General features: G+C 45.7%; 1 protein-coding gene across 2 annotated transcripts; it reads left to right on the forward strand.

Annotated features, from left to right (window-relative positions):
- The first annotated feature begins 6,941 nt into the window (after positions 1-6,941).
- mycn (MYCN proto-oncogene, bHLH transcription factor) lies at positions 6,942-11,924 on the forward strand. Of its 2 annotated transcripts, none has more exons than XM_030110426.1 (3): positions 6,942-7,075; positions 7,524-8,169; positions 10,470-11,924. In XM_030110426.1, exons 2-3 carry the CDS (start codon positions 7,545-7,547, stop codon positions 11,258-11,260), a joined length of 1,416 nt encoding a protein of 471 aa, XP_029966286.1. In that variant the 5' UTR covers positions 6,942-7,075; positions 7,524-7,544; the 3' UTR covers positions 11,261-11,924. The 2 variants fall into 2 exon arrangements, with proteins under 2 accessions (XP_029966286.1, XP_029966287.1); XM_030110427.1 differs by having other exon boundaries at positions 10,473-11,924.
- The last annotated feature ends 10,445 nt before the right edge of the window (positions 11,925-22,369 follow it).

Raw genomic sequence — 22,369 nt, forward strand, 5'->3', positions numbered from 1 at the left:
ATAACTCATGCTAATCTGACTGCAGCAGACTGACAGGACGAAGCATGTTTGCAGGAAGTGAAACGTTCCATTTTCTTTCTCGCCCCGAACTGCACATTGATGATCTCTGGGGTGATATATCGACCAGGCTGGGAACCCAACCCTGGAGGAGGAATGTATTTAGACACACACACACACACACACACACACACACACACACACACACACACACGTACACAGAAGGCCTCTCCTGCCAGAGGTGTTGAAATGCTTGTAAGTCTTGAAATGCCAGTTGAGACGCTAAACTCGCCTTTCACACACTCTGCAGCCAGAGAGAGGAGGGCTGACAAATGGACGCGTTGAAACATATTAACCATCTCCCTTTGTGAGCAGACAAACATTTAGTCTGGCTAATGACCCCTGAGGATCAAAACAAATGCGGGGAGATAAAGATGGGTAAAGAGAGCGGGGGGGGGAGCGAGCTAAAAAGAGCTCATTGACCTCCAGGAGGGCTTCACAGGGTTCACACACAGCTTGTTTGATTCTGTGAGTTTTCCGTCTATGAAAGTAAGCGATATGAAGAGGAAGCGTAAGAATTAAAGACATGAGGGCTGCGTTAAGCGTGCATGTGTTTTTCAGGAGTCTGTGTGAGGTAAAGGCGAATCTAAACAACCCCCCCCCCGCCGAGTATCGCGGTCGACATCAGTATTCTTCAATAAACACGTCACTTAGCGTAACCCTATCTTCGTCCTGTTTTTCACTGAAACCCACATTTGCACTTTATCTCCAGCCCGTGATCACACTGGTTGTGTTATGATTACACAAAGAGCACTGCATATTATGTGTTATCAATGTTTCTATCAAAACTCGCCAACAGCTGCAGCATCCAGAGCTGGGAGGTCATCTACAGCTACAAAACAACCATATTACAGCTTTTTTCTGTTGTTGCTGTCGCTGACATTGTTGCCTCTACAAATAGCCTGTGTTGAAATATTCAGCTCCACGAAGGAAGAGTAAAGATCTAATTTGGTTCTTCAGCCATGCCTTTTCTTTAACCAAACTCTCTAGTTGACTTAAAAGGAATCCGATCTGACTTTAATTTTGTTTTGATCCCTTCAGTCGAGAGACGTCTTCCCATATTGCAGGGTTAGCAAACAATTTAATGCCCAGGCATCTTGTAAATATCAATCAGCATCGTCTTTCTTTCAAGTGATGTTTTGGTGATTCTACCCTCTTCTCGACGCTGTTTCGGTCTCCATAAACACCGAAGGAAAACACCAGTGTCTCTCTTTCTATTTGACACAAAGTGTTTCATTATTTCCACTATTTATTTGTAGTCAAACAGACGGATCTTCGCTGGTCTATGATGTGTCTTCATCAAAGAAAGCTGCACCACATATTGAGAGAGCAAAACCCTCTGCAGACCTGAAAGAAACTGTTTAATCAGACGATCTCTGTTAAAAAAATAACAAAAGGTAGAAGAGTTGATAACTGACAGATCACTTTCCTTATTGGTTAAGAGTTTATTTATCAGTTTGTGGCTCTTCAGTTTGTGTGAGTGACCCCAACATCAACATCAGTTAAATAAGGCTTCCTTCCCCTGATTCACAGCTCTACAAACTCACCGAAGCCTCTCTTTTTTTTTTTGACAAAGAGCAACAATGGGCCTATAAAGCTGTCAGGGCCCAACAGAATTTATGCGCAACACTTTAAACAGCCTAAACATTTCTCCCAGGCAAGTCTGGAGAGGTATTTGAAAGCGGGCGGAGAGGCAATGTGGCTGCACATTTCAGCGCGACAGCGTCTAACCGGCCCCGAGTCGGTGATGGAGGAGCGTTCTGGCCGATCGCGTCGGACCGCCCGGATCGTGTTGCTGGTCCCCCGTGTTGTTAATCCATCACCGATATTGATTTCCAGTTGATCGCCGCGCCATCTGACGATGCTCACCTTCAGGGCCGGCTCATTGATTCACGGTCACGGCTTGATCCATAACTTGTAATGTGATCCATGCAGCAATAATAATGCACAATTACCTCGCATTTTACACACAAATGAGAACCACAGGAGGCTACAGATCATCAATATAATGAAAGAAATCACTAAAATGTTCAAATTCAGAGCGGAAACCTGCCTGAGCCAGTGCCACACCTATTCTGCAATCTTATACATTTAATCTCTTATCTTACTTTCACTTCAACAAAAGAAAACCTAGACATACATATCTTTCGCCATCTCTGTGAAACTCCCACGCAGCGTGGATGCCTGGTTCCCGTTTGCATGAAATCTCTTAACGCATTCTTCACCTGATCCGCCAGTAAGCGCGTGCATTTTTTCCCGCCGTTACTGTGTCCTGCACTTCCTTAGCAACACCCTTCCCTCCAATCACCGAGGCAAACACCTATTTTGGCTCACACACAGATATATGGCACATTTACATGACAGTGTACATTATCCCTCCTGCCAACTGGAAAGTCCATTAGTGGAATATATTCTACACGTGACACTACTTCCCATGGGGGGGAATGTGCCCTAATTTTCATTTTCAACTGTCTTCAAGCCCATTTGCTATTGTGACAAAGAAAGGATTAACCTGGGTGGAATGGATTACACTGGAGATCTTGGCAGGAATATACGGGAGCATTACTCAAGTGGAAAAAGTGCTGTTTACATGCTCCATGAATCATCTGATGTGCCAGTTTAATTGTACAGGTAGACCTGTAGGCATACTTAGACGGGGTTTGAGGGCAAGATCTAACAAGACCGCAGCCGCTTCCTTCACACAGGCACACTTCTGGAATTCTCAAAATCCAATATCTGAAGGCCAAAATGCTTCCTCGATTAGTTTATTCTTCCCAAAATAGCCTTGATAGGAAAATACCTACTAAAAATAGACATGGGAAAATCAACAATCTTTCCAGAAATATCTGTCATATCGGTTTATGTCCAATAAATAACTCTATAATGGTGCTTTTTGCTGTGGCTGTTCACTCAGGAAATGCTGGAGAGCTGACAGAAATTCCTCGGGGCTTTGTTGCAACTCGCTTCGTCTTTTCTCAACGAATCCAAGTCTCTTCCCAAATCGGGGTGAAGTCATATCTGGCAGCAAACATTAAAAATATCTTCTTTTTGTAACCCTGACTCATCACCTGATGACGGTGACGCTCCGGACGGTAGGCTGTAGGATGTATAACGGTTGTACTCGCAACAGGCGCAACAGTAAATCTGTCACAATGTTTGACTGTCTCTCTATCAGTATATTTATCTTTCTCAGGAATGAGCAACTTTGAGCACTGTGAGGGCCATTAAACTGTCATCTTTATGACTTGGGGGGTCAAACTGTGATCTGCTGCAAAGATAGAGAGGAATACGGAGTTCTCTGTTTGATGAAACATGGAATAAAGAGAAAAGTGTATCTTTATTTTAAGTTCACAAAAATCAACATGCGCTGATGTGACGCTTTTCTTTTGAAATTCCTTTAAGAGTACAATAATTAAAGAGTAAATACATATAATCTCTGAGTAAAATGACTGACAACAACACCCCAACCAAGAACTCTCTGTGTTTTCTTGAATTCCCAGCATTCTTTGTCACATGATTACAGGAGAACTTGTCTTGCGACCTGCTCTGTCCATCTTTTTGAGTCCTCCCTCCAAATGTGACAGCTTGATTATAGCCGCATTTATTCATTTGAGATGAGTGCCGTTTAGTGTAAATAACACTAGTAATGGCGATGAGTCATGCACTGTCACCACGGTATATTAAAGTTAACAAGCGCTAATTATATTACACTCTGTCCCTCATAAAACAACAGCAAAAACAAAACAAAACACAAAAAAAAAAAAACATCCGTGAAAGGTCGATCCAAAAACGTCAATGTCAGGACTCAAACTCGTGTTTGACTGGGTTACCAGCGAGTGGCTTTAGGGACAAAGTTAGCGCCTGGTCAGGGTGAGGCAGAGGTGAAGTATGTGGGGGATGGAGACTGTGCTGGTGTGGTCTACGGGTGGCGGGTGGGGGGTGTTTGCTGGAACTGAAATGTAATGATGTGGATAATGGACAAACACGGCCTCTCCTCGCTGTTGGTTTGTTCAAACAGAAAATGCCACTGTGCAATCTGACTCGGCGCGATTAGAGGAGAAAAGAACTAATGAGTTACACAGAGCGAGTCCTGTGAGGGGGAATTCATGGAACATGTACGGAGGCTGAAGATGTGGCATTTGGCTATCTGTCGATCCGCTGAAAATTGTAAATATTATGGCTAACTGGTCCAGCGATTCAAACCCAGTTCTCTGCAGAGGGGTTAAACTGTAGCTACTTCAAAGTCAGAGTCATATAAGAGTAAAATGTGCACAAAGTGTACTGAAAATGATCTCTGAGTCGCAGCATGAATGGCACGAAAGTACACAGCAGGCAGTTTATGAATATTTATCATTTTACGGCTGAGTTGAGTTGACGACTGACTTTACCTGCACTGTATTTTCAATGAGCGTTTACACTGAACGAAATGGCATCTATGGAAATGTACACAAACACTGCCGCCATACAATAGCATACACACAAACACACACAGCTAAAATATTGATAAGATGTGTGTGATCCCTGACCTGACACAGCCGGTCCCTGAGTCACTGCAGCAGATTTCACTCACAACATGCTTGTCTCTGCACTAACCACCGGGGTGACTTATGAATCTTTTATCAAAACTGGCCTAATTGCTTAACCATCCATGTCCCGGTCCAGTGGTGAATGGAGGGAGGGAGGCTGAGCATGCCATAACTGCAATAAAAACAACAAGCAACGACGCCAGCATTGTTCCGCCTCCGACGAGTCTGCCTCTCGCTTTGCATCTGTATTTATTCAAAGGTGCTCACGCCGAGGGCAGGGGTCTCTTTCATGGGAAGGGCTGTTTAATTTGTAACACACTAAAGCCATAATTACAAGAAAATGATCTTGACAACTTAAAGAAAATTGATATTTTCCTTTATAGCATCTTTGTATCAAGATGGAATGAGAACAACTTTAGCTTCAGTGAATACAGATCACAATGAGACATAATCTAGAGAATCTCAGTTCATAGAGAGTGTTTTCATTCATCCAACTCTGCATTTCTCGAGTGTTTTCTCTGGTTGTCCACAAAAAAAAAATCAAAATACAGCTTCCTGTCTCTCATGGATCTCCACCATACAAAAAACAACTTTTCCTTCTGTTCTCACTCCCACTGTGTGACCTGCCTCACAGCAAGAGGAAGCTGCTGCTGCTGCAGGGTCAGACCGGAACAGCAGCTTTGAGAAAGTGAAAATCAGCACACTGGCAACAGTCTTTGGGGAGTTTTGGACTCCAAAACCCATCTCTACATGTTCCTGGGAGCTGACTGAAAAGTCCCAGGAAACTCCCGGCCGTCCCTGCTCTGTGGACCAAACAGCTGCACATTCTCACTTTTCATTTTGTCATTTGAACTCAACCTCAATCACCTCCTGAAATCCCTTGAAAACAGAGACTTGTTCTCATTAATTCATTCTGAGTTGACTATTTGCTTGTTAAATTAATACATTTATTTTTTTAAAAATACATTTCAAAATATTGAATCATATTATATCATCTTCCTTTGTTTGCTAAGAAAGCTTCCTGCTCTCAGCTGGCATTCAACTGAAATCCTTTTTTTCTTCTTCTTCTTCACGTTTTTCCTGAATAAGTCAATATCAGGACTGTGTGTGCGCCTGTGCCTGTTTGCATAATTACAGATGCGCCATTCCTCCTAAGCTGTCATTAGAAAAGGGAATGGGAATGACTCCAGGCTACAACCACCGCTTGCGGTTACGTAACATGTTCCTCTCGGATCCTGTCTTATCCCGGAGACAGCTGAAATCTCCCCCGTCCTGCGCAGCCTGTTATGTGAGAAAAGACTTCTCCCGAAAATTCAGAGAGAGAGTCTCATATCTTCACGTTTCCCCCTTCATTTAAGGGGAATCGATCATGTTTTTTTTTTCTTTTCTTTTTTTTTTTTTAGGGGGGGTGTCTTTGTCTGGCTCGCTCGGTTGGGTGATGTTGTGCGTCTCCGCTGCAGTTTTACGCGCGGCCGGATGAGGGCGCAGTGAGCCCTACTTTGTCTCTCATCCAGGGATGCTGGTGGTCCGCAGACAAAAGGCACAATGATACTTGGGAGCTCTGTTGGAGAGTGAGAGAAGAGCAAGGAGATTTTGGGGTGGAGGAAAAATATCCATAAGCACAATTTCACATTTTAGAAACGAACATTCATGACAAAATTAAAAAAAAAAAAAAAAACACTGATGTGATTTTTGATTTTACATTTAGCAATTTCATGTGATGTTTTTGGGTGTTTACACATGAAATGTCACTTTTATATGACTTTCCAGAGGGGAACACTGAATCACTTTGGTGATGTTTGACGGATGAACGTTATCAGTTGATCGCAGAGGGAGGGGGCGGCTGGGGAGGAAAATTACAGTCTTTACTTTGGACGGTTTGCGCCTCGGGTCAGCAATACCAGCCTGCCTGCTGCAGTGCCCTTGAGCAGTTTGAGCAAGACATCTCATCATTAACGGCCCGTGGGTTTTTCTTTAACTGCTTCCTCGCCCATCCTGGATCTGACATCCCATTGGAGATATCCCACAGTTTGCTCGAGGCTATCAATAATAAATCATTTCTATTCTTTCATCTTGTTTTTTCTGCGTGTGTTTGAGTCTTTGTTTTGTATTTGTGTTGCCTCCTCTCTCTCTCTCTCTCTCTTTTCCTCTCCGCTTTACAATCTTTAGGCTATTTTCTCCATTCACCTTGAAAGAAAGCTCCCAGCCAGCCCGTCTCCCGCGCCGCATCAAACCCAAAGCCCGACTGTACCCCCCCCCCCCCCCCCCCCCCCCCCCCCCCCCCCCCCCCCCCCCCCCCAGCCGGGGAGGGCGGAGCCTGCTTTCCTCCCGCAGAACTCGGGTGTATAACACTCCGCAGCCAGCCACAATGTGTGTCAGAGGACTGTCTGTGCTCCCCAAGTAGATGACTGCTCCAAATCTGGTGTCTGTATTACTGACTGCGAGATACGAGAAAAATCGGTTCGCGCGCAACCATCCCAAGTCAGGACGAGGTGAGCATCTTCTCCGTTTCAGCACCGTGCCCTGAAGGAAAAAAGCAGATTTTTCTCTCACGTTTTCAAAGAAAACATGTCCCACGTTAGATCGAACTGTTGTCATTTCTTTTATTTTCCTGCAGAGACGGTTTGAGCGCTGTTCGCAGTTTCTGGGGTGTTTTTAAGTGAGCGGCTCTTCAAAGAGACATTGTGCACAGTTCAGTTTGTGCGTCACGGTCACATTTACGCACATTCTTCTGTGAGATTTGCGTGTTTTTTTTTTTTTTTTTTAAACCCCACAGAGCAGTGAGTGTGGAATTTAGAGCTGCAGACTGTGTGTCTGTGTGTGGGCTTTGACTCATGCTTTCTGTACAGCGCACTTTTCAGGTGTGATAAAGGAGAGCCGGGGAATGGGCTGAGACGCTCTGTCATGCTGGACACTAAAGTCTCTTTTGTCCGTTCACAGGTTTTGCCATTGTGGGACAGAATGCCGGCGAGCATTAGTAAAAACTCCGAATTGGAGTTTGATTCCTTACAACCATGTTTCTACCCGGATGAGGATGACTTCTACTTCTGTGGTCCCGACTCAGCGCCACCGGGGGAGGACATCTGGAAGAAATTCGAGTTGTTACCCACTCCGCCCCTCTCCCCGAGCCGCGCTGCGCTACCGGGAGAGCCGGCGACCGCCTCCCCGGAAGCAGACCCCCTCGGCTTCGGCTTGGGGGACCCGCTGGACTGGGCGTCGGAGCTGCTGCTCCTGCCCGGAGACGATATATGGGGAGCGTCCGACGATGGGGACCTGTTCGGCTCCGCTATGGATACTAACCCCAACAGCATCATCATCCAGGACTGCATGTGGAGTGGCTTCTCCGCCAGGGAAAAGTTGGAACGGGTTGTTACGGAGAAACTCGGCAAGGCTATTTCCACCGCCAGCGCGGGCGGCAGGAACGCGTGCGCCAAGGCGCAGGAGGCGGTGAGCCGCAGCTCGGTGTCAGAGTGCGTGGACCCCACGGTAGTCTTCCCCTTCCCGGTCAACAAGAGGAACGGCAGCAGGGACGCGTCTGGATCCGCGAACACGTCCACGCTGAACGGGAGCGCGTCCAGTGACTCTGGTGAGCATCTCAATATACTAGAAAACACGCTGTTTTCACTTTTGGAGCGTATTTGAACATCCAAAATCACCGATATTATCATTTCTATGACGATAATAATGATTATTATTATTGTTATTATTTGTAGTAGTAGTAGTACTAATAGTAGTAGTTTTTTGTTATTGTTTATATTGTTATACTGAGCCGTGCACTCTATCCAATTGGAGCGACTGAAACTTGTTCATATGACTGGCTCAGAATCGGATTACCTCGTTACATTACACACACACACACACACACACACACACACACACACACACACACACACACACACACACACACACACACACACACACACACACACACACACACACACACACACACACACACACACACAGTAGTGACACAGTGAACGGGGTTTATGTAATCAGCAGGCTCTTCATCCGGCAGATGGCAGTAAAATGGGAATTGTGTGCCTTGCTGAACCCAGTGGGCATCTGAGCCAAACAAAAAGACACTCTACACACACACACACACACCATCATGCAGACGGGCCAGGTTGTTGGAGGAAGAGATGGAAAGATGTTCAATAGTGACGGGCTGATGGCTGTCTCCCTCACAGCACCGTGAACGCTGTCATTACGCACGGATTAAGTTGACAATTTGCCCACAGTAGGTGAGAAATTGGCACTTACCTCATGCAGTCTGTTAACTGCTGTGAGTTCACGTGATAACTAAAATTAGCACTTAGAGCAGAGACGTGTGGCATTATAATAAACAGGAAACATGGTTTGGAATAAGAATCAGACATAAATACAGACACACTCCTGTATTGTTTTTCCCTTTCCTGTTCCAAATAATAATTTTGGGACGTGTGATGTGTTCGAATAGGGGTGTGTGTGTGTTTAATAAGGCTCAGACTTCACCAGCCGTCTGTGCGGCCCATGACTTTCCTAAACAAACACTCACGCGCCCTTATCAGCGTGTTTTCGCTGTGAAACTCCAGTACAAAGGCCTCCAGCTTGGCACACAGGGCACACTCAGCCAGCCCTGCCAAACACCTCCTCCACAGCGAAGAAAAGAGGACGGGGGAGAGCCCTGACTGCTTCTTTTAAGGTGGGCGGGGGCGGCGGGAGGGGGGTGACAGCTTTGAACGAGCTGCTCCATCTCGACAGCTGTCTCCCTGGCGCGGCTCCAGTTCTGGGGCTTAAAGGGTGCTGATCCGATCGCCTGCCGCCCCGCCGTCCGGCGCGCGGGGCCGCCACAATGCGCTTCCGCCGCTCGCGGCGTCAAGATGCGCTCCTCTTTGTGTTGCGCGCGTCCTGCTCATTTTTCATCAAAAGAAACAAGGACTATGAAAGCAAAAACGCAGGGTTTCTTCCCCCCCCCCCCCCCCCCCTTCCTCGCCAATCTCCACAATCAGACGTTTTTTTTTCTGTTATAAATAAATAAAAACTACAAGGAAACTTCAGCTGCCACCTTAAAAAGAAGGATCTTGAGCTCTCTTGTATCTATTTTCCCCCTGGCTGTAGTAACTGAGCTGTTCCAGTCTGAGGATTGGCAGAACTAAATATCAGCCTCACATGTGGCCAGAGCAGCCACTCCCCCTCATCCAGCCAGCTGTGCTCCAGCAGCAGCAGCAGCAGCGAGTGTTGAGACAGCGTCCTGCAGCGCTGTCTGAAGTGGGTTCCCATAAGCTGTAAAATGCCACACTCTTCAGATGCTCCTGAGCTGATAATGAGAGCTATTATCACAAAGGCATTTTAACAGGTCCTCACACTCTGCGTCTTCGTGATTGGTCACTTCCTCCCAGCCGCTCTGCTTGATTTTCGGCGCGGGCATTAAGATCAAGAGCTCGGCTGGAAATGAGAATTTTACCTTCATCAAAGTTGAAAGTTAAGTTCTTAATGCGTCCGCCGCTATCACACACATACAGCGGGACCGGAGCGGCGCTGATAGACTGAGCACATCAGACGGAAAACCTTCTCATCTCAGCAGAGGAGATTAGGGGAAGTTTTAGAGGAGGGCGAGAGAGAATGAAGGCAGAGATCCAACCTGTCTGCTCAGCAATGAGACTGAACGTGTCAATGCCTGCAGAGTAGATTAGCGGAGAAGTGACTGACACTAAGCATTAAGAGGGTTCTGCTTGTGCAAACAGCATTGAGCAACAGTCCCTCTCCCACACACACTCCCTTGATCTTACTCACATATGCACACACTCATATAGATGTATATATACCTGTCTCCTGCAGGTGATGACACAGTGTGAATACTTCATACGGCAGAGTGATATAATCAGTCTTGTTGTTCTTTTTTCCCAGAAGAAGATGATGAAGATGACGAGGAGGGAGATGAAGAAGAGGAGGAAGAGGAGGAGGAGGAGGATGAGGAAGAAGACGACGAAGAGGAAGAAGAAGATGAGGAGATTGACGTGGTTACAGTAGAGAAGAGGCGCTCCACAATCAGCAAGGCGTCGCCCACAGCGACGGGCACGGTGACCATCTCCGCGCATCCCAAGAGCCAGGAGGCGAGAGGAGCCGCCTCCGGGTCCGGGGTGGTGAGTCGCTTCGTCAGCCGAGCCCCTCAGGAGCTGATCCTGAAGAGGAGCTCCGTTCACCAGCAGCAACACAACTACGCAGCCCCCTCGCCGTACGCCTCGGACGACGACCCCTGCCCGCCTCCAAAGAAGCAGAAGACGTCAGACGCCCCTCGCCCCCCCACTAGGACCGTCTCATCGTCCTCCTCGTCCTCCTCCTCCTCGTCCTGCGGCTCGGTCGGCGGCACGTCGGGGGCGCGCAGCAGGCGCAGCAACAGCGGCGACAGCAGCCCGCGCGGCAGCTCCGACTCGGAGGACAGCGAGCGCCGGCGCAACCACAACATCCTGGAGCGCCAGCGTCGCAACGACCTGCGCTCCAGCTTCCTGACTCTGCGGGACAACGTGCCGGAGCTGGCGCACAACGAGAAGGCGGCCAAGGTGCTGATCCTGAAGAAGGCCACCGAGTTCCTGAGCTCGCTAGAGACGGAGGAGATGAAGCTCCAGCAGGAGAAGGACAGGCTCCACGCCCGCAGGCAGCAGCTGATGCGCCGGCTGGAGCAGGCGAGGACTCGCTAACAGACAACTGCTACAACATAGAAACACTCACATAAACCCCCGGACGACCCCCCCCCCCCCCCCCCCCCCCCAACCCTTCCCCCCCCCACCTCTCTGCCTCAACTCAGTCTGAAACACAATAACATGCACACCTAGGCCTATACACTTACGCACAGGCACATAGGCCTGGATACCTGTCTGACACAAAGCCCACAAACCAATCTCAGAGGACGTTCCTGTTCAGATGGCGACGCGCAGGAGGAGGAGGAGGAGGAGGGGAGGGAGGGGGGGTTGTCGGAGGGATGCTCGGACTTTCACTGCCGCCACTTTTTTTGCACATTTGTTGACGTTAAGAATGTTTAGGGTTTACTTTTTTCAATCCAGTCACATTGAGGAAAGATAAAAAGAGAAAGAACGAGGAAGCAGAGAGGAAACACTTTTTTTAGTCTTCCCTTCCTCTGGTTTTTATATCATTTCTATTTGTATTTGTAATTTTTTTTTTCTTCTTCTTTTTTTTTGTACTCACTGTGACACCAGCCGGGAATCCAGCGATTCCGAACAGGGACGGGTGTCAGAGGGCACTTTGCTTGGAGAGTTCACATGAAAAAAAGAAGCAGTGCACACAAACTTTGCCTTCACCCCTGCAAAAAAGAAGAAAAGAAAAAGAAAAAAAAAAAACTGAAAAGACTATAATGAGGCGTTATGGGTCACATAAACGATGCCACTACAGGTTCTCTTTCTCTCACTCCTCTCACACTGGTGCTCAAACCAAGTCAGTGGATGTATAACTGTGCACCTTGCTACCCGACACTTTTGTATATAACAATATTGTACAGACAAAATACACTCAGATCTGCCTTGTTTTGTAATACATTTTTTTTCCTCGGTTTTTTTATATACATGTCAGGAAGCTGCCAATAACTAGACTGGAAGTTTATATACCTTTAAAAGTACTGTAAGGCCTCAATTTTTGAGCGTCACGAAACTTTGTAATATAACAATATATTGTTTGTTTCCTCTCTTTTTCTTTGTATTGTATCATATTACTAATTTTACACACCTTTATGCTTTTAGTGTGAACCTGATACATACTAAATTTGATACTTATATTTTCGTATGAAAATGAGTTCTTGGTAGATATCACTTTATCTCGTCATTTTGTTTTCTTTTATCTCAAATAAATCTTTTGTACAGCAAATGTGTTCTATCCTCATGTACCTGGCTTTTTCTTTCTTTTTCTCTTTTGTTTATATTTGTTTATATTATCGGGTGCATAGAACTGGGTAAACTGATATAAGATGTTTGTTTTTTTCATTTCTAAAATGTACATTTAGTGCTGCAACTCATAGCACTTTGAAATACCTCATTTTGAAAAATAAATAGACATCATAAAATTGTAATTTTTTGTCATTGTGGCTCTTTGGTTTGAAAAAAAAAAAAAACCCCAAAAAACTAATCACCTTTCAGTCCCCACACACCCTTGTTCTTGCTGTATCTTTCTTTGTTTATTCTGCTGTTTGCTTCCACATTTCTCTGTTTGTTCTTTGCTGCTCCAAAAACATTCATCCTGACAAAGAAACAGAGTGTCTTCTGAATCCTCTCTGTCTCAGCACCCTGCGGCTACCTCCCCCTCTGTAGCCTCTCACACCCACCCACACACACCTACACACACACACACACACACACACACACACACATTTCAAGTGCACCATTGCACACACACACACACCTCTCTATTTCCCTCTCTCACCAACACAGCTCTTCCTACAACATTGTTCAGCCTGTTGCCATGGAAACAGGAGCAGCTGCTGAGTGGCAGACACGAGAGCGAGTCTTTTATTTGTCCGTTAGTAGTCTGTGTATTCCTGCCCGCGTGTGTGAATGCAAATGTGTGTATGTGTGTCTACCTTTTGTCGCGGTCTGTGTGTGGCCCGGGCGCCTGATATCTCCGGCGTTGTGCGCCGCCTGCCACGATGCCAGGACAAGGCTGGATACTGTTTACCAACATCAGCCACATGGCTTCGCCCCCCACCCCCCTCCAGCCCACCCTCAGCACCACCTCAGCCATTCCCTCCCCTCCCTTTCTCTCTCTCTCTCTCTCCCTCTTTGCCTCCGGAGTGGGGCTTTAGCCCAAATATGTGTCTCTCCGGCGTCTGGCCAGGCGTTCTCTGGAGATGTCTGAAAGAGAAATCTGTTGCTACGGTCTGCGTAGCCATTCAGAGCGTCCGCAGAGGGCAGGAGAGGGAGAGCGTCTCAACACGTATAAGTCATCCTTTTCACCTAGAGAGGCTGGACAGCACTGCTGGTTATCCCGAGGTCACGTCTGGTGACAAACGGTGACCCCGCTTGTTGAATAAGAGCCTGAAAAAAGACACACCGGGTCTCAATATTGGAAGGGGGACCTCATGTGTGTATCTGTTCTACTTCGTTGTTTTTGTTACCTAACTTAGTGTCATGTTTTGAATATTGTTTTTTTTTTTTTTTTTTTTTAACCCAAAGTACATATTTCCTTTTCTTAAGCCTTATGCAATATTTGTTCATCGCTTGTTAAGCACCTTATGATAATGTAACGGTGCTGCACAGATGTGTAGTGGTTCGCACTTCCGCCTTGACGCATAAACATCTCTGGTCGAGTTTGGCCTCGGGAGCCTTTCTGCGAGTATTCAGCATTTCTGCATGCATTCACCACACTAAACGTTCTCCACCGTATCACAAGATGAATCGGATGCTCCGTTTGCTCATTCAGTGCCGTACACTTCCAGATCAACTGCTCGGGAGCACATGCATCCTCGCATGCAGAACCGGCAGGATTCAGAGGTATGTGCGCCATGGAGGAGACAGCTATATGAAGACTGATGACTTTGTTGTGGAGCTGAGACAGCTCAGGACTGAGCCTCACGGTGGGGGAGTGGAACTGGTGGATTACATAACAGGGGTCTGGTGTCTTTGTGTGTGCTTACTGTGTGTGTGTGTGTGTGTGTGTGTGTGTGTGTGTGTGTGTGTGTGTGTGTGTGTGTGTGTGTGTGTGTCTGTCCTCCTGGGACTTCCCCTTACCATCTGCCTAATGACTTATCCTGCTTGGTTATAGGATGAAAACAAGTTCATGGACAATAGCGCTGAAAAATTTGTTGAGAAAAACAACGTATCACAGCCAATAGATGAAGATTTCATCTGCTGATAATATTAACTGAAACTTTTAACATCAATACTCTAATGTGCTCACACTTTGTAACAATGCCCAGGGCCGTATTGATTGCCTAATTGTGGACTGTTACACAAACGTAAAGTCTTACATCTCTCAGCTGTGCTCCGTCTTTTTCTGCCACAGACTCAGTCGCGCCCGTCTCAACCACAGTTAAGCTCCACGTTCTCTCAAATGAGGCTAATTGTTTGGGAAGGGAGCTGACACTCGGGGAGTAGCCTTCTCCTGCGTTAACCAGACATATGGCCATGGCTTTTCCCTGATTAATATCCATTATCTCTCTGCCCCCTGACTGCCTGGCTGGAGTTACACACACACACACACACACACACACACACAGGACACAACTCTAATGGGCTTATACCCCACTGACGGATGTACATGAAAGCTAAACAGAAGACAATGTGTTATGTTTGCGTGTGTGTGTTACCATCATCAGTTCACGCGATCCTCATTACTGCCGACATTAATCGACAAACAATCGCCGCAACCTTTCCATTGTCCCGCTGGACATCCGATCTGCATTCAACATGCTAACCTTCACATATGGAGGAAAACAATGGCCCCTGTGTGCGTCCGCTCACCAGTATATTGGTGTGCCTGAAATGTGCCAACCTCTGCACAATGGCATGGCCGTCACCCATGCGCCACGCGGGACTCTGTTTGCCCGGAGCCCCTCTATTTGTGTGTGTGAGTGTGTGTGCGAGTGTGGAAAGGCTGATGTGGGGTGGGTGGAAGGGGGCGTCACCATCTGTTGTGGGGTCCAGCGTGGCCGCAGGTGCTCGTAAGTGGTGTGTGTTGGGGTTGTGGTAGGTAGAGCCCGATACGAGGAGGGTATCAGGGGGTACTGGGGCAGAAAACATGGATGTGTGTGTGTGTGTGTGTAGTGGGGGATGAGGGGCAGTTCCTCGAGGGAACCGACTGCCCCAGCTCAGTGATATGCGGCCGTGACAAAGAGCTGTGGAGCTACAGTAATTGCAGAGCACATAGTGGACAGTGAGGCAAGAGAGGGAGGGCGGGAGGGAGGGAGTGCCAGCAGAGAAAAGGAGGCCTGAGTGTTTGATCAAAGTTTACCAAAGTCTGGGGAGATTTGCATACAGATGGTACTGTAGCACGGCCCCCCGGAATACCATTCCCTCTCTTTATTTCTCTTTCTCCGTCTCTCTTTCTCCGTCTCTCTCTCTCTCTCTCTCTGTCTCCCTCACAAACACACACACAAATGTAATAGGGTTTCATTGAGGAATTCATGAATAGCTTTTCAAGAGCGTGTTCTGAGGAAGAAACGGCTTGGCTGCACAACACAGATCCCAGAGAAAGAAAGCAGGAGTGAGGGAGAGCAGTGGAGGAAAAAATAAGAAAAAAGAGAAGAGATTAAGACAAAAAAAAAAAAAGCAATGATTAAGACAGAAGAAGAGAAAGAGTATAGTAACAATGGCTGGAAATGAGAGGAAAAGCCTCCCTATAGCACTAATTACTAAATAAATTCCACCAGTACAGCGTATGCTCAGCAGCAGGGAAGTGAAAAGCCACACTTACAACGTACATATCTGCTAAAAGCGAGTCAGACGTCTCCCTGCTACACCCTGACTTTGAAGTTCACTGATGTGAAGGTATTGATCAGGTAAAGCCTGTCCTCTTCTGTAAGACCCGTGTTTCTTTGAAGTCATTGTTTTGAGGCAAGCCCCCCCCGGCAATCACCTGTTTCGGCATGTGACCGGGCTTCTCCGCAGAATGACATCTGAGAGAGAAAGCTGCGAGCGCGTCGGCGACCGGCCCCGACTTGCAGCACTCATGAAAGTATAGGAGGATATCAGGGTTGTAGTTTCGAGGATTATGTTTGAATATAAACAGCCACCTGCGTTTCACACAGCCGGCATTTAGAGACACTCAGCTGTCAGGGAGTAATTTGTCAAGCATCCGTCTAAACGGTTGTTTTCAAGTGCTTTACAATAAAAGTCAAAGAAATTACAAAGCAGATTACATTAATTGCAACACACAATTCAGCCACTGACTGAAAACCCTTGAAAAATATTTTTTTTTCACTCAGATTCCTGAAAACATTTGCCTATTTGTGCCACCTAAATATCTATTTATGAGGTTTCTAAAAAAGAAAAGTTGTAATAAGTAATGTGCCATGTGATAATCAACAGGTCCGTTTTACCTCGAAAGAAGGCCGACTGTTAAACAAGAAGAGATTTGTTGGAATGTTGTTCACATCATGAAAGCTTCTGTTGCAACATGTAACTAACCACAGGATCAAGCTAAAGATTTGATGTGTACATTTTTCCTTAAGAAATAAGCAGCGATACAGTCTCTGGTCACCCCTAGTCTCTGAAGCCATCCACTGTTTGTAAAAGGGCAGCTGTAAATCCTTTTCCCCAAAATTACCCCTGAAAACAAATGTTGACAGAACAACCTGTGAAGTAACCAGGACCATGTTCTGGAAAGATAGAAAAAAAACTTGAATCCTTCCTTTTCATTCAACTTTTTCAAACAAACCAGACAAGATAATTCTATCTAAATGGCAGGATGTGATGGAAACATTTTATTTTATATGATAAAATAGCAGTCAAATAGACACTGTGAGACATGATTCACTGTTCACTTCATCTGGTATCTTGTAAAGTTGTAACATCTACCTTAACAGGGTCAATCAAACTAATCCTAACAAGGGAACAAATTCTGACCTTTCAGCCACATGTTGCTTCAAACCTGCTGTGCTTAACAATTGTGTTACTGCACAGTTAATAAGGGTACCCCAACCAGCAGGTCATCTTTGTTACCCACAATCCTTTTCAACACACAGACGTGCTGTAAATATAAATTGTGGGAACAAAATCAAAAAACACTCAGATGATTATTAGTCATTTAAAGAAAGTGTGCCGTGTTGTCCTTTCTGAGTGTTGCCCCATAGGTGTGTGTGTATATTAAAAAGCAGTCACTTTACCTCCTTCTGTGTGTGTATCGTTACGCGCACGTGTGTGTGTGTGTACACTTATCCCATTGTGCATGTGTTTATTTGGGGTAATCACCAGGGCGCTTCTGTGTTTGTACATTTGCAGCGAGATTGATTCATGACTGTTCCTCTAAAGGAAACAGATAACAAATGGTTTTCTGGTCTAATAAACACTGCCTGCCTGTAAACTAAATAAGACTAAACTAAACCATCCTCCGCACGCAGCGGCGCAGGGCCTGAATGAATGGCCAGCTGGGAAACTGTCTGTTCTGAAGGTAGAACTCAGCCAGAGACATATTGACTGGAAGTTAATTGTGGCGTAGCAGTGTCACCTCGGGCCTGCAGACTCCCTGGTGGTTTACGCTTCCAGTCAATGAGTTTGTGTTTGCACAGGGTCATACTTCACCTCAACGCCACTGCAAGGCTTACCTCTATTTTGTTTTGGCATGCATCACTGCAGGCAAAAGGTGATAGGTGCCTTTTAGCGATAAGAGGGGAAGAAGTGCTGGTCAAAACAGAGATGAAAACTTTTTTTTGAGTCTGTCTACTGTCACATCAATTGTGTGTTTATTGGATGTCCCGGACAGAAGAAGAGCATTCATACTGTGCAAAAGAGAAAGAAAGAGTATATTTCGGGCTCTGCGGTCATCACAGGAGATGATGTGATCTGCGTGTTTGATTTAGCAGAGGTTTAACAATGGATGGCCTTCCTGAGACAACCTGAGGATTTGGGAGTTCGGGGATCCACCGCGCTCCGCTCCCTAACCTCCAGGCCACTGCTGCATGTCTGACTCTACTGAGAAGAGGCTTTGACTTAGCAATGATTAGAATCGGGAGTGGAAATACACTGATTTTGCGTGATTCATTGGCAGAGAAAAAACTGAATGAATCAGGGAAAAAAAAGGGTTTTCACATAAATATCCACAGGTCTTTCCAACGTCAAGCACTGAAGAAAATAAAGAGGTCGTTGTTTTCTTGAAGGCAGGGCAGTAAATAGAGCAACAATCTGAAGCAGTGTTAAAAAATCCACACTGACCCATCTAAAAGAGTTTGAGCTAAAACTTTCGAAATGGTCGAAACCGTCTGCTGACAGGTAGAAAACGTGTGTGTCAATCTCGACAGGAAGCGTGCAAACCAGTATGAAACAGCTCCAGAAGTTAATAGACCTGTAAGATAGCAGCTAAAATCCCGAATCAAAGGTAAAAAGGCTCTTTGTTGAAAACAAAAGACTTCAGAGGAGTCATTTAAAATTAACTGAACCAACAATTTTGAATATGTAAGAACCATGTCTTCTAATTTCAACCCAGTCAGTCTGATGATTCCTTTGCAGACCGTCTCAGGGACAGATGAAGCATCAGTGACTGTACGGGTAAATTGTTGTTGTTCAGTCCTGTTGGGCACAAACTGACATGGAACTATTTGTTTTGACTGAAACTTAGAAAAACTTCAACAGCTCAGAAACTGTAAGTTTCCCAAGAAGATGAGATGGAATATGCACCGGATGCTATTGATAAATACCAACAAAGGAAAACAGAATGTTTCGTTTCTTTTCCTCTCATTATATATAAAAACAAAAGACATAAAATCACAGAGATTACTTCTTCCTTACTTACGTTTTATTAAACAAAAACGTGTTTAACATCTAATTATATAGCATCAGATAAAAATGTAAGATATAAATGCATGTCTTCAAAGTCTTACATCTTACCTTTTCATGACTCTTAGATAGGACACAAGTCTTCCTATTTTTGTCATTTCTACCGATTTTAGAGTAAATGTTCAATGCAATGGTGCTGTCAATTTGAAGTGTGAAAGCTTGGTGAACAAGGAATGCTGGGACAATCCCGAGAACACACACAAAAGGGTTATCGATACTTCAGAGGCGACTTCGGTCCTCGACAGTTATCTGTCGGTTTGATGGCGAGCCGGAGTGCGACGGAGCAGAGGACGGGGACGGGGACGGGGACGGGCGGGGCCACCCAATCCACAGCAAGGCGCCTCCCTGACACATGTGGGACAGAGCTCAGTGAAAATCGGGTTAATGAATCGTAGAGGGAGGAAAGCGGCAGGGTTGCTCCTCTTTCAATATCCCCCCATCACTATCAGTCGGACCGGCGCTCATCTGCGCGACACGGGGAGCGGGGAGAGACGTGGAGGTCAGTAGGTGGCATATCTGGACCTGTGAACAGGATTTCAGACAATGGATCATAGACGTGTGAAAAACAAAGCAACCGCTGCTGAAGTGTCACGGTCAATTTTTAATGGAAATAAAAGAGCTTTCCGTCTCTTTTTGTGAGTGTTCATGTATATGATTCCCTGTGAATATAACCGTTAGGTGGGAGTGAAATATTTGACGGTTTAGTTTTTTATCTCTCTTTTATATCGAGTCTCTTCCTTAAATCTCTGGATTTTTTTTTTTTTTTTTTGCCCTTCCTGATAGGTCTTTGGTCCATGACCAGTCCATTACAGACTTGTCTGCCTCATCTGTCACTTCTTTCCAACGGATCAGTGAGCTTCAGACAGAACCACCAGTCTTAATTTTAACTCCATCAGCCAGTTTCGGCGGCCAGACTCAACACAGATGCAAATTGCCGCTTCATTTTCAGACCGGGCGGAACAAGTTCGCTCCGTGACTGCGCTCCTCGTCTCCGCGGTTGTTACTGTTCCTCAAAGGTGTGAGCCGACTGTGTGACGCTGATGAAATAAAGCTTTTAATTACCGAGAAAATCTGATGAATTAGTACAAATAGCCCCAATCCAGCCTCCTTGCAAATGCAATTTGTCGATCTAAGAGGATGAAATATATTATCATATTTAATTAGAGGCTTATGCCCATCTTTTGTGGTTGACAGCTGTTGAGTCAGACGACGGTATTGTTCAAAAATGAGTCACTGCACCCTAATCTAATCAGGAAAACCTTGGCTGGGGATTGAGTTAGCATTTTGGACATCCGTCAGCGAGCTCGCGGGATTACACGCAAGGTTAATTATAGGAGAATTAGTTTGAGGGAGACGCCGGCTTCACTGCTCGTAAGGTTGAGGTAAGAAAATTCACAAATCAGGAGTGGACTGTGAACGCAGACGCAAGGCGAGCCCGAGGAGCGCGATGCCGCGGGAACTCAGGCGTGGCATTGATTACTTTAATTGGTAGACTGGGAGCGGACATTATTGGATTTGATTTACACCCCTCGGCCCCCCCTCCCCCTTCACACAGACACTTCAGATACAATCCACCAGCACATTGGTCATCCTCCAGCGTCAGCACTATCTGACGCGTCCAACACCCATCTGGGATTTTACATTAAAAAATAAAGTCTTGTTTTACGAATCCTCCCTCCAGACCGTCTTCTGCAGGTCTCTGTGCCCTTCAACATGCCATCCTGGGAAATTGACTAAAAATCAGTAAAAAGGAAACAGTAACGACTTTTGAAGTTGCTTGCCAAGGAAACAATTGATTGACACAGCCAAGTGGAAGGACAAATACTACAGCTCAATTTAAAAAAAAACATTTCATACTTTTTTGTTGCTCAACTTCATAATAAAACTTGCTAAAAGAAAAAAAACAGCAAAAACAAATTATTAAATGAGGGAACACAATATTTTATTGATTTTGTGCCAACTTAACAATAAGGAAGAAAAAATACATGCAACTTTTCTTGTTTAGGAACAAATCTGCACTTATTTTTACTGCAGCAAAGTACATCAAGAGACACTGATATTCTAATAGTAAGTCAGTACTTGGATACATTTGTGTATGACTACGAAGAAAACTGACTTCACCTAACCTTCACCCACTGTAACAGTGCATGAAGGTTTTGTTTTCAAGTTGGGTTTCTACCCACTTTCTCTTTATTGCTGTAATTTACTTCGCATGCGTTTTAAACTCCCTTATTTACTCATAGCTGAAGTCCTCACATGAACTGGGCAGCTCTGCTAATGGCGGACAGCCTGCTGAGGTTGATTCATTCGTCCTGAGGACAACCTTTGCTCCACTGTCACATGGTGCTGCAGGTCCAGGAAGCTCAAACGAGCCGGCGGTTGGAGCAGCTGCACTGATAAGACCTCACCTGCCCCAAATCCAGTCAAACCACAGAAAACACATTGAGCATAAATTCTTTTTTTTGGATTAAAGAGTGATTTATTTGCATCATGTGAATATTCAAGGGACGCCATTCCAATTCCCTTTCCTCTGGCCTTACCGTGTCTGTCTCGTGCACAGACCGAGTTAAGAAAGGCTGACGTTGTATGATTTCATCCAAGCTGAAGAGGCTCATCCGATCTCCACGCCATGGAATGCGGTCTGACCAGTCGCTCATGATCATATTGGGCACGTTTACATGGACCACGTATAAGCGGATTGTACGTGGAGCGGATTGTAAAATGTGTCATGTAAACGACAGAGTGGATCCGCTTCACTCGGAGCGGATTGTAATTTGGAGCTGATTGTATGAGGTGGTCTACGCCGATCGACAATCCGCTCCGTGTCCCTTATAAACGAGTCTGACAGCGGAGCGGATTGTACTGGGGGAGTGTTTGTTCTGCGCATGCATGTAGTGACGTGTGACATGCCAGTAAACGGGAAGCAGCACAGTCAAAAAACCAGCAGAGAACGCCATGGTGGTTGAAAAACACTTTAGTAAAAAACCCCGACAGAAAAAACATTGGAGAGGCGAGATGGAACCAAATCGCGCAATAGCGAGTTGTATAAAGAGCTGTATAGCAGAATACAAGTGATTGCTGGCTGGTGTTATGGATTAACTGGTTCCCGTGTTAACGAATGACGGCGGAGGTCTGTGTAAACACATTTTGATTACAGCAGTTGTTAAAGTAAGACTCACAAATGACTTTAAACGTATACACTCACTGTAACTGTCGATAACCGACGTTCGCAAGAACGACTACATTTTTCAATCATGTATTGGTCACAAGTTAACACGGGCACCAGTTAATTCGAAACATCGACACGCGGAGCAG

This window comes from Salarias fasciatus, chromosome 15 (genome assembly GCF_902148845.1).
Source record: "Salarias fasciatus chromosome 15, fSalaFa1.1, whole genome shotgun sequence".
NCBI lineage: Eukaryota > Metazoa > Chordata > Actinopteri > Blenniiformes > Blenniidae > Salarias > Salarias fasciatus.

Coding starts and splice junctions, on each gene's coding strand:
- mycn (XM_030110426.1), top strand. CDS start 7,545: ATGCCGGCGAGCATTAGTAAAAACTCCGAATTGGAGTTTGATTCCTTA. Junction 8,170..10,469: donor GAGCGCGTCCAGTGACTCTG/GTGAGCATCTCA, acceptor CTTTTTTCCCAG/AAGAAGATGATGAAGATGAC.